This window comes from Danio aesculapii, chromosome 1, assembly GCF_903798145.1.
Source record: "Danio aesculapii chromosome 1, fDanAes4.1, whole genome shotgun sequence".
In the NCBI taxonomy this organism is placed as follows: Eukaryota; Metazoa; Chordata; class Actinopteri; order Cypriniformes; family Danionidae; genus Danio; species Danio aesculapii.
Window position 1 is genome coordinate 36,865,337 of NC_079435.1, and position 13,455 is coordinate 36,878,791.

At 33.3% G+C, this 13,455-nt stretch overlaps 1 protein-coding gene across 6 annotated transcripts in view; it reads left to right on the plus strand.

Moving 5' to 3' along the window:
• lrba (LPS responsive beige-like anchor protein) overlaps positions 1–13,455 on the plus strand; it is a 399,767-nt gene that overhangs the window by 71,266 nt on the left and 315,046 nt on the right. For all 6 annotated transcript variants that reach the window (XM_056459670.1, XM_056459679.1, XM_056459695.1 and 3 more), the window contains exons 11-19: positions 1,184–1,292; positions 2,877–3,029; positions 3,141–3,309; positions 5,530–5,609; positions 5,701–5,763; positions 6,408–6,505; positions 8,473–8,565; positions 9,160–9,268; positions 9,858–9,939. In XM_056459670.1, coding sequence (XP_056315645.1) covers positions 1,184–1,292; positions 2,877–3,029; positions 3,141–3,309; positions 5,530–5,609; positions 5,701–5,763; positions 6,408–6,505; positions 8,473–8,565; positions 9,160–9,268; positions 9,858–9,939 — 956 coding nt within the window. The remainder of the gene's footprint in view (positions 1–1,183; positions 1,293–2,876; positions 3,030–3,140; positions 3,310–5,529; positions 5,610–5,700; positions 5,764–6,407; positions 6,506–8,472; positions 8,566–9,159; positions 9,269–9,857; positions 9,940–13,455) is intronic.

Sequence of the window (13,455 nt, forward strand, 5' to 3'; positions counted from 1 at the left end):
ATATGTGTGGTCAGCGCTCAGTGTTATTTAATGGTATTTAATGTGTGTACATTGAATATGAGCCAATACAAAGTTAAATATTTAACTTTAGCCATATACTAATAAATGTGTTACCTGGAGGTGTATAAATGTATCAACCTGGGCCAATCTTGAATGATGTTCTTGCTCAACTAGCTTTTCAAATAATTTTTCTTTATTAAATATCTGGAGCTCCATCATATTAAAATGTTAAGATGAAAATGTGTTTATTTACTTTCCACTTAAAAAATAAAATACATGGTTGCCTTAATTTTTTAAGTTGAAGTTTTAACTAAAATTACTTTAAACCGACTTAAAAGTGCTTGTATAACATAAAATAATAAGTTGAAATATGATTAACGTAGTTTAATAAATGTGACAATGGAACATTGACCGAGATGCAACTATTTGAAAATCTGAGTTAAAAAAAAGTTCTTAGCAATGCATATTACTAATCATAAATGGTATTTTCATATATTCACAGTAGGAAATTTAAAAAAATAATATTGAAGGAACATGATCTTTTATCCTTTCAGCACAAGACCTACATTATAAGGTCCAGTTATGATTAATATAAAAACATTTGTTGTCATGACTCATTGATTATAAAATTTTTTATAGTCCATGTCCTTGATGAACTATGTGAATTTATTATTATAACTTTTTTAATCCAAATTTTATGTAATACCCAAAAACAAAAGATGCATCTTGATCAACAACAAGACATGACACATAAACCAAAGTTAGAATGTGTTCAGGTTTTTGGTACTGTATATTCATTATATAAAGTTATCATATGCCTGCATAAGTCATTTATGCGATTGCTTTGGATTTGGACAGCTCCGGGTCACGTCATTAATTAACTGTATGCAAAAAAAGCAAACAAAACTAAACAACAACTTGGGCTTTTTGTGTATTTCATCCTCAACATTTTTTAAACTATGTATGAATTGAAGTTTACTTGGACTTGTTTGTATATTTTTGTTAAAATTGTCTGATAAAACAAACAAACAACAATTGATTTAACCAGATTTAATGTCTACAGCAGCTGCTTTTGAAAATATAGAAAGCCAGCTTACAAATGTAACGTTTATTAATCTTTTCCCCCCTTTTTTTTGGTGTTTATATTTGCACTAACCTGTTGTACATTTAATTACCCCCTCAGTTGCACACTACTGTCATTTGTGATGGAGCTGTTGAAGGGCTCTGTAGCTATGCAAGAACAGGTGCTGGCCTGCAAGGGCTTTCTGGTCATCGGTTACTCACTGGAGAAGGTCAGTGCCAAACATGAAAAGGAAAATCACTTTGTGCATTGTGCACAATGAATGTGCATACATCAATGTGCATCCAAAGGCTGCATAATCTACTGTCTTACATGAATTAAAATGTTAATGTCCTGCTAAAGCTGAACACAGAACAATATTTATATCAATCAAGGTCTTTTTTAATGTTTGAAGCAGCTTATGATATGAAAATGGGTTTTAGGGAGTCCTTATTAAAACAAGAAGTTGCTGGCTAACACTGAAAAAGAAAAAAAAAGTGCTAAGTATACTTAATAGCAAGCACAACAGAATGTCACAAGATCATCTGTTTCATAACCTAGAAAAACACTTTAATTGCTCAAAAACCCTGTCCTTTGCCTCCTGTTTAGATAAATGGAAATAGAAATAGACCTTATGTTTTTTATGCTTTGAGAAGCTTTGTGTTTTTTTCCCTTTACCTTGCAAGCATTCACTTTCTTCCTCACAGCCTACCGTAATATTCTTCCACACTGAAGGTCCCATCTGGCCTCAGGTCATTACATCAAAATACAAACAGAAATGGTTTAACTAGATTTAATGACTACTGCAGTTGCTTTTGAAAAAATAAAGCCAGAAAGCCAGCTTACAAATTTAACATTTATTCATCTTTTTTCTTGTTGTGATTAATCTATATTTATACTTTAAGGTAAACCTTTAATTTCTGTAAATAATGTTGTAAATTAATTAGTTCAGATTAAATGTTTTTATTTAAACTTTTTATTTTAAATTTTAATTTTTCTATCATGAACATTAATGGGATTATTTCACTGTTTGTCAAAACAGGTAGTCAAAATTACAGTTGTTTATAAAATAAATTATCTAACATATTAATAAAACAAAAACATGTAAAATCCTTGTGAAACAGTAACCTAAACGTTAAAAAACCGTGCCTGAGCTGGATGGCAACCTGCTTATAAGACACAAAATTTACATTAAGCTGTCAACCTTTGAGTTTTAATTTTATGATGAAGTGAAGTTTTTTAGTTTTATGATGAAAAGGCTGCAAAGTCAAGTTAACATGTTATAATTATCAGAATTAATTAATTAGTCAGATTATTGGTTGTAATATTATTCAGTCAGACTAACAGATGAAGAATTGATCTCCGTATCACCCCTGTTGGCTGATTATTTGCCAGTCTCTCCCCAAATGGAGCGCAACCATCTGGTCCAGTTTTAAGTGTCTAGGCCTTAAAGATTTATGGCAGATAAGGCAGATAATAATAATAATAATACTTGGTTACAATTTGGATTGTGGACGTTTGTGCTTGAATCCCCAAACAAACAACACTAGTTCGTGTTAGCTGCACCTTTAAGAGTAACGAAGTGAAAGCATTCTCTTGAGATTTTTACACTCGGTCAGTCAGTCCTCTACACATTGCCAATCAGCCAACATTAGGTTCATAGGAACATTAGAAACCTGAGACCAATGTCAAGTTGTGCTGTGATGCAGCAAAATCTTAAAACTTACAAAAACCTGCACTGATTCAGTTTCTATTATACACATTTGTTTGGTTAAATTTATTGATATTTGCTTCGATGTTTGTGTTTTCTTCTCAGTCTTCCAAAGTACATGTGACACGACCTGTGCTGGACATCGTCCTTGCCTTCGCCCGTTACCTTAGCAACCTTCCTACTGGTGTTTTGCTCTTGAAACAGCTGTGTGACCACATCCTCTTCAACCCTACCATCTGGATTCATGCCCCTGCGAAGGTCTCTTACACGTTTATACAGAATGCTGAGTAGTTTATTAGTTTACCAGTTTTTTGTTTTCTCAAGTGTTCCCTTCAAGGCTGATTGGAACAGTTTTGCTGCCCCCAACAGGTACAGCTGGTTCTCTACACCTACCTGGCTACAGAGTTCATCAGCACTGTCACCATCTACAATGCTATCCGCAGAGTTGGGACCGTACTGCAGGTCATGCACACGCTCAAGTATTTCTACTGGCTTGTAAACCCACTGGACCGTAGCGGAATCACACCCAAGGGTCTCGGTAAGAGTCTAAACCAGCTTCTCAACATGTTTGAAGACGAGGGAATAAATGCATCCATGTGATGCTGGAGTAGTGTCCACAAGCCTAAGACCAATATTTATGTATGCATGTACAAGGGTTGGACAATGAATGAAGCTGAAAGACAAATTTAGTCACAGAGTGGTTTGATGAACATGAAAGTGAAGTTTAACATCTCCCATGGCCTGCACAGTCACCAGAGCCAAATATTATTGAGACACTTCAGGGTGTTTTGGAGGAGCGAGTCAGGAACTGTTTTCCTCTACCAACATCACGTAGTGACCTGGCCAATATTCTGCTGGGAAGATTGGTTAAAAATCCCTCTGGGCAAAGTACAGGACTTGTGTCTGTCATTCCCAAGTCAAATTGAGGCTGTATTGGCCAAAAAAAGACTCCCTATACCAAACTAATGAATTATTGTGGTCTAAAACCAGGTGTTTCAGTTTAATTGCCCAACCCCTGTATGTGTGTACTGTATGTATGCATGTACTGGATGTATGCATGTATGTATGTATGAATTTTTTTCATTCATTCATGCAATGCTATTTTTATGTTTATTGTCACAATAGAGTGGAGGAACTATGACGTCACCTTGTAGGCCAATCCGCTGCTAATATAATACTGGTTTCCTTCATAAAATCCCCACAGGATTTTCCCATAGACTTTTTGAAGATTGCAAATAATAAGTTCTGTGTTCAAACACAGTTCATTACATTTACACGTTTTGTCCAACTGGATAATCCTCAAATGAAAATACAACTTTTAGCACTGTTGGATCTTAAATGCAAACGCAAGAATTGAAAAGCTAACATAAGGCTATAAACGGACTACAGTGCCTTCGGGGGCGCTCGCCTGTGAAATAAACTTTTCAAGCTTATTTTTAAAAATATGGTCCATGACGAAGATTTAATCTCTTGGTTTATTACATTATAATACACGCTACATATTATAAATAAATAAATATGCAAAAACACATCTGTATAGACCGACATGCTTTTTGGATAGTTTTTACATGGGGAATACGTTTTTGTTTTGCTTTATGGTTGTTGTAAATGTTTTAAAACTGTATGTATAAATGTGCCTACATAGTATTATCATTAGACATATTTAAATAAGTGTATCACTCGCGTGCATTCAGCCCGCTTACCTTAGTAAAAGATGACAGAAATGAGGTGTGAGGGACAAGTCTATATACCTGAAAGTTCCATCATGGACACAGAACAACATTCAATATAGTTTTTTTTGTCACAAAGTACAGCGAAAAGCAGCCCATACCACATATGCTATAAATTTTATGGAGGAGTATAAATATTGCAGTTATGTCAATTAAAAATTAAATGTGTTTAGGTGAAGAAAAAAGTCGACAAAAAAATTAATCACATTAAAGTGTATGTATTTTTTACACATTTATTCACACGTTTGCATTACTGACGGAAGGAAAGAGACAAGCTGCACTTGTAAGCAGTATCTTTATAATATAATTTAATTAAAATAAAGGATTACCAAATTAATCTGTCTTAACAGTCTTTACAAGTGATGGCATTATCCATATGCATTATAATATGAGTTCCCAATTAGAAAAATAATACACACTATAAAATACTATTTATGAAAATATTTAAATAACAGACAAATCCAAAATGCCCAATGCAATTGAGCAGCTTTCCAGACCAGTTCAGCTCGATCACGTGTAATGTCTCCAACATCGCCCTTTAGTTTTTTATGTTGTAGAATAAAACTTGAAAGTATCTTGAGTTTGTGGTAGCCACAAATCTTATTTAAGTGATTTAATCGAAACGCCTTTGTCTTTGGGACGAGGGAACCGAAACTGCTAAAATGCTAACTCGATTCTGGGTTTTTGCATACAAATTGACGTCTTAGTTCTTCCACTGTATAGTTTAAAGGATTTTGTTCCAGACTGAAAAAAGATTTTAACTTCTAGATATTTCTAATGTTCTTATACCGTTTGGCCTTAGTATTTAGCAGAGTATTTCCAGATTAAATGGGAATGGCAGGTTTATGCTGAAGATCCCCACAATAACCAAAAAATTTGGCTTTCAGTGTTTTTTTTTATGTAATTACCAGAGTAGTACCACATTTTTTTTGTCTCATTCAAATATCATTTGACTAAATCACAGTTACATTAAATAGGATAAATTTTCAGACCCATAGAATGTATCTACTGTTTTTTCATGTGTTCAGATGGACCCAGACCCAATCAAAAAGAGATTCACTCTCTCCGAGCGTTTCTGCTCCTGTTTGTCAAGCAGCTTATAATGAAGGTACAGTTGCGTAACCAATAACATACATAAATCTGAATTAAACAATTTAAATTCACTGCACTTCACATGCTTCTGTGTCTTTTGAATACAGGATCATGGCATAAAAGAAGATGAACTGCAGAGTATTCTGAACTACCTGCTCACAATGCATGAGGTACCCTAATGCACCTACTGTCATTTCAAATTTTTTTTTGTGTCTTTTAAACAGGTATCAGCTGTTTGACCACGTTATAGTATCTCACTGTAGATCAATGCAGATTAGTAATTATACCCTTTTATTGAAAGAATGTACTGTCTGTGTTGTAACTGCCACTAGATGGCGCTTGGTCACCATTTTTTTTCTCAGTTATGCCTGCTAGTAGATCTTAAAGGGATATTTCACTCACTCTTCCTCTACTTGTTTCATTCCTATATGATTTTCTTTCTCCTGTTAAACACAAAGGAACTTCCATAGTATTTGTTGTTCCTACCATGAATGTCCATGGCTCTAAATTAAGTTTAATCCATAATTTGTACTTTACAGCTATAAACATTTATCCATGAGTCCCTCATGTGAAATAGCCAATCTTAGATATTTTAACATAATATTCACTGTATAACATAATACAGTGATAAAGAGCACAAGTTTATGTCCAGAGATTCAACATTAGATTAGAAATGGCTTTAATTTACGCATGTTGACATTCAAATGAATGTAAAAATAAATATTTTATTTTATTTGATATATTTAGCAGTTTTGTACAGAATGACACCTGACTGACATATGTATGCTTATTTATTGTGACATATTTTCTCCAGGATGATAATCTGATGGATGTTCTCCAGCTTCTGGTTGCACTGATGTCTGAGCATCCTGGCTCAATGGTTCAAGCTTTCGATCAGCGGAACGGAATCCGGTGAGAGCTGCGCCCCAGACGTTAACATTCTTTAACGCGTACCTTTATTAAAAACCATAAATGATCTTGGGGAAAAAAAACCTGACAAGTACATTTGAGTTATTCCCAATGGAAAAACGGGAAACCACAGTACCTCATTCTTAGCAGAGACATGCCCATCCTTCTCAACCTATAAAAATACTTTCTTATGTTCATTTGATACCTATATACATCATACGAGCTACTAAAATGCAGGCATTTACATTTCCAAAGCTTTTATAGACATGCTAGTTCCACTGACAGCCATGGGGTTAAATGTGCATGCTAGCGGGGGGCTTCTAGACGGCTCGTCGCGATAAAACAGAGGGCCTCACTTTCATTTTACATCTGACAACCTCATTCAAATCACACTTCCATCAAATTCCACTCAAGAAAGATATAGGCACATTTATTTGAATATATAGACAGTGGGATAGTCTACTATTACTTATTACTTACTTAGGTACTCATCATCTTTGTGTACATTCCAGACTGTGTCACTGATCATTTTCTTTATCTCAATAGGATAAAATAGTTTTTTCCATTTTCTCAGTGTATATATATTAGGGGTGTGACGGATCATGGTTCCACAGTTTGGAACGCACCTCACCCACAGATTAATAACTTTTTTGAACTTGTAGGTTAATGTAACATTTACAACAATTGCAGAGAGATCGCCTCCTGCGTTATTCAAATCACGTGTATGAAAGCATTTCGGCTTACCTGTAAAATATAATGATGATGGCAGAAGTTGGTGTGTGGTGACATGTGGTGTTGTGGTGAAAATGCTTTCTTAGGTTATTAATTAATAGTGTTTTCTGTCACTGATTGTTTAGCCTGCATTAATGCATTCACTGTAAAGCTGCACAATTAAAACATTGAAAGATCATGAAAACCTGCGCAACATGAATGATAAGTGATAAAGATTTGCATATGTTTAATAACCCTTCGAAGCGCTGCATTCATATTTGCATTTGATGGAGAGAGATTCAGTTTTAAAAATCTTTCAGTTCAGTACAGACAATTAAATAACACAGAAGTACTGGGATAACAGTTTATAATTCAGATATATACACTAATGTTTATGGTAAAGATTAAAATCAGATTTTAATGGAACTTGACGCTGGTGAATGTTGTAGTAATTACATTGTGTAGCCAATAGGTGGCGACAACCAACCATCAAAATGATGTCACTGAATAGGTTTTCAAATATGCTACACCTATAATGAAACATGAAGTTTTATGTGGGATTTATTGAATCATTAATTGAAAATAAATATGAAATGCTTTACAAATTATCAGCAACAGTAGCAAAGATAGTTTTTTTGTATTGATTATTTTCCTATTTTTCAGCTTGTTTTTTCTTGATTTTTATATTTATTAAAATTACAGATTCTAAGTTCTGTTTGTTAAAACCAGTGGTTTGCAGTAATATGTTTGTATAAATGGAAAGTGTGATCCGAACCATGAGATTTGTGATTCGTTACACCAATATTTAGCAAAAGCAAATTACCTCCCAGAAAATAAAGAAATAAAACTGAACATCTTATAACAAAAAAAGAAAACCCCACATCAAATGTTAAACCACATTTATTATATCTACACTTAAAGACTTAAATGTGGTTTTCAGATGTCAATTTTTTTTTTATTTTAAATTTAAACATTTTAAAAAGTTTTTTTGTGTGTGTTGGGTAATTTCCTTTGTTGGAAAATAAACACTGAGAAAATAGTAGAAACACATTTTTCAACCTCTCAAAACAAGTCTTATAATAAACAGGGTTGTTTTGAAATTTTAATTGTACTTTTGTTTTCTTGCTATCTGCTTGTTTTATTTCTGTATTTTTTTTAATATTTTGTTTCCTTTCATTTTAAATTTCCTCAGTATTTGTTTAGCATGTATAATTTTTTTTTTTTATAATAACACATTTTCTCTTTTTTGAATAACACAGGGTCATCTTTAAGCTGCTGGCATCCAAAAGTGAAGGGATTCGTGTGCAGGCTCTCAAAGTCTTGGGCTACTTTCTCAAGTATTTGTCACCAAAGTGAGTAATTTTTATTACTTGGAATTAAAGCTTTTGATAACAGTCAATCATATTAATACAATAACACGTTAACCTTATTTTTAATACGTGCTCAAATGAGTCTAGTGAACGGTGTAGCCATAAATTTTTAGCAGAAATATCGCCCAGCATACCATCCAGTGAGTAAAACGAACGCTTTAAAATAAGCGGCTAGGTCATTTCCCAGAGTGCATATAGCTGGGTTGTTTTGATAACAAATTACCCCTCGCTCCACTATTAATTCATACAGCGTAGAAATATTTATCCGCTAATGTAGTCAAAGTCTGTAATCATGTGAGTGTTTTTCCAAATGCAGTTTCTGCCGCGTTTGATAGATAAAGCTCACTTTGGTTTATAATCCCATTAGCTTGATGTGAATTTCCCCCTGAAGGAATTCTGACCACCAAGTGCTTTTAAAATAGATACAGCTTCATTTTGTGACTATGAAGAGATTTTTTTTTTCATAAGTTCTGGGCTGCAGTTTTGCCCTGTTGGGGTCCTGGCGGGATTTGAAGTAGATTATAGTCTGGGGTTAGCTTTTTTGTTCAGATTTTTTTTCAATGCTCTGTGTTTTAGGAGAAAGTCAGAGGTGATGCTGGCTCACGGCCTGTTCTCTCTGCTCACTGAACGACTGATGCTCCACTCAAACCAGTTCACAGTGACAACATACAACGTGCTCTTCGAGGTCAGTCTCCCTTTGTTTTTGACCATCACACTGTGCAAACTTCAGTCACAGAGTTACGTTTGGTGTACTTGGTGATTTTTGTACTAATCGCTCTATCAAAACAAATGACAATTTCCTGATTTTGAAAGTCAATTAAATGTTTTGAATGTGTTTAATTTAATGTAATTAAGAATTCACAGAGAATGAACTTGGATGTTATATTTAATAATGAATAATTAAATTATTATAAATTACCTTTTAACTTTAATTATTATCTTTTAATTTAATATTTAATTATCAAAGTCTGTTCTTGTGTAATTTTTCTCATGGATTTTCTGATTCATAAATTTTTTATCTATATAATTCTGTATTTGGTGAATTCGTTGTCATTGTTATGCTTAAATCCAAATGAAAACAAATGCTTTTGACATGTTAGCATGTAGTGGTTTATTATAATTTAAAAAATAGTTATACAAGTTACACCATTTTTTTCTGACTTTTATGGCTGGTCAGTGTTATTTCCAAGTTCTCGACTATTATTGCTCATTCAAATTTTGATGTTGTATTAAATAGCAGTGAGTAACCAGAACTCATGTGTGATTTTCTTCAGATTCTTACAGAGCAGATCTGTACTCAGGTCATTCACAAACAACACCCGGACCCTGACTCAACAGTGAAGATTCAAAACCCACGTGAGTTAAATGACACAATAACACATATGCACACTAAACTTGAGCTGTAATATCGTTACATAATTATTTTTTTCACGATTGCATTTTAAGATATTTTTATATTCAATTAAATAAAATTGTAATGATTTTTTAAAAATAAATTATGTGATGCATGCTGTGACTTATTTAATATTGACATTTAATTTTTATATAATTTAATTATTATATATTTTTAACATTATTTTCTGTTAATAATTTTAAACATGCTGTGACTTATTTAATCATTATATATTAATCATATTTATCATCAAACAAGAAAAATTTGCAAAAAAACTAGCACATATTTGAAATCAAAAGTGAGTTATGTGGGTTTTTGTATAGTACATTTCCTGCATGTACACTTGTTTCAATTAAAATTTGTATTGTTTTATGCCTAATATCATAATGCTTGTTGGTTATAATGGATTTATGTGTTGTGTTTTTAATTTTCTGTTTATGTAAAAACGAAAATGAACATGATTTGTTTTTTCATGTTTAAGGAAACTACTTTTTAAAATTTTATTTAAGTTTACTGGTGGGCTAGTTTTCAGTATGTACATTTATGAATGTTATAGATTATAAAACGTGATTCTGCACTAAACTAGTTATGAAAACATGGTATAAAAGGATTTTAAAGAATAGGTTGATTTATTTTTTTATATTTTTTATTTATTCAACATGTTTCCTTATTATTCACATAAATAATGTATTTTTCTCTTATTTCTTAAAGGTCCATTTGAACTACATGCAATAACTTTATATACAGTTTAAGCCAGAATTATTAGCCCCCCATTGAATTTTTTTTTTCTTTTTTAAATATTCCCAAATGATGGTTAACAGAGCAAGGAAATTCACAATATGTCTGATAATATTTTTTTCTGGAGAAAGTCTTATTTGTTTTATTTCAGCTAGAATAAAAGTAGTTTTTAACCCCAAAAGTTTTTTTCAACACAATTTTAAGGTCAAAATTATTAACCCCTTTAAGCAATTTTTTTTTTCAACTGTCTACAGAACAAACCATCATTATACAATAAGTTGCCTAATTACTCTCACCTGCCTAGTGAACCTAATTAACGTAGTTAATCCTTTAAAGGTCACTTTAAGCTGTATAGAAGTGTCTTGAAAAATATCTAGTAAAAGATTATTTACTGTCATCATGGCAAAGGTAAAATAAATCAGTTATTAGAAATAAGTTATTAAAACTATTATGTTTAGAAATGTGCTGAATAAAATCTTCTCTCCGTTAAACAGAAATTGGGGAAAACAATAAACAGGGGGTCTAAAATTCAAGGGGGCAAATAATTCTGACTTCAACTGTACATATCATCAAATCTCAAATTCAAAATATAAATAGACTGTTCAGAGATGCAGTAGTGATCACCATTACGCTGGCACATTCTGCCCTTCCTCTTGTGCGAATGGAAGCTGTCCAGACAAGAGGAAGCGGCAAGACCACAATCAAAGCCTGCCTTTTATTGTAAAATGACTTAACACTGCTTATTTTTACTCTTGATTTACAATAATAGTGTTACAAGAATCTCATTTCATATTTCTGTGCCTGTTGCGGTGCAAATCAAAAGCCACCATTTTTTCTTGCATTTAATGGTGAGGTATACGGTTACCTCAGACAAATGAAGCTCATTTGATGGTCACCATTGCTCAGATGAAAAACACATTAAAAAATAATTAGCTTCCCGCTATAGTTGTTGGTTTCCTTCTAAAGCTGATTTTTTGAATATATTATTTGCCTGAATTCTTTTTAATTCCAGCCTTGGTTTATGCTTAATGTTGCATGCGTGTGTTTCCTTTAAATTCAGAACAGGGTTAGAGAGCAATCAGATGCTCTGGTTTTAATACAGAAAGTGAAACTAATATTGTATATCAATCCATATCAGGCTTTTCGCTAATGAGATTTAATTTTAAGGTACTGCAAGCAGCTGATTAGAGCCGAATTTACATGCAGATTTGACCACTTGCCAGTTAGAAGAATGGCAGGGAATTCTGGGTCGATTTTATAACGTCCAGACGGAGACGGCAAAGCGAAAGTCTGATTCAAGGCCATCTCCTAGATGATCAGAGAGCGAGTTTCAGCTTTCTCGTGTGTCTCTTTGATTTGATCTGTGTTGAAGCCACTAAATGGCTCTGATTGCAGTCTTTAGCCATGTCAGACCCAATCAAACAAACTGAGGAAGCACAAGTTTCTCTTAAATTAAACTCTGGGACAAACCAGGACCAAATGGTGATTCGGAGAGCGAAAAACCCTGAAAAGCGCAGAGATACATGCAAAGGTAATTTTCTACTGGTAAGGTTCAGTGACTCTAATTTGAGTGAGTAAGGCGTAGAAACAACACAATTCTGCTGGAACGAGTGAGAGCATTGGTTACAGATGCTGTCGAGGTCTAAACTCCCTGTGACGGCTGAAACTTGATCTGCTCTTCTCAACTTAATGCATGCTGACATTGTCTAGATAATTCATCTAAACAACCAATCTTTCCAGTTTAAGCTAACGCTCTGTTCCAGGAAGCCATGACTTTAGCGGCAGAGTTTAGACAATACCGACCTTATGATGTGGAGCATACTTTTACTCATTCCACAATATACTTACAGTCATTTTCCCAGTTTATAAAAAAAAGCGTTGGGTCAAAAAGTATATATATTAAAGTTTATGTTTGTGGAATGTACAATATATACACAGTTATAGACCATTTTGAGGGATGTAAACAATAACAATTGTCCCAACATATTTCCTGTTTTACATTTACATAGTTGAACAAAAATGATTAACCTTCTGTGAAATTAATTATTTTTCAATATTTACCAACAGAGACAGTTTAACAGAGAAACAAAAAATTAACAGCTAATTTCTTTGTCATGGTGATGGTACATAATATTTTTCTTGTTATTTAGCAAGATACTAATATTGAACTTAAAGTTCTATTTTAAAAGCTTAACTAATTGAATTTGGTTAACTAGGCAAGTTATTGACCAGCACTGGTTTATTCTGTAGACCAGAGATGTCCAGAATAGGGCATAGTAACCTTTGATTTGGCCAACCATTCCAACTGAGAGGAGGAGGAGAATGATGTGAAGCATTGGAGAGAATGCCTTTTACAAAGATCGTCATTTTGAATTTAACCTGATAGCCAGCTCTCACTTTTGGGCATTTACACCTATTTAAATTAACATAGTGACAGTTCTTGACTCCAGTAAGCTACAAACACAAACTAGGTATCATTAGTAAAAGTAGGGCGGTTCATTCCGCTGTGGAGACCCCAGATTAAGGGACTAAGCTGAAAAGAAAATGAATGAATGAATAAATGGTAAAAGGGGAAGTTTAATGCTCAAAAACAGTGGCGGTTTTAGCTTAAATGGCACCCTAAATGGCATTCAATAAATAAAATGAATATTATTATCATTATACAATTATTATTCTAAATAATTAACAGAAAACAATCCTACATGTAACTGGAAAACAACGTAAAGACAAAACTGGAGTTA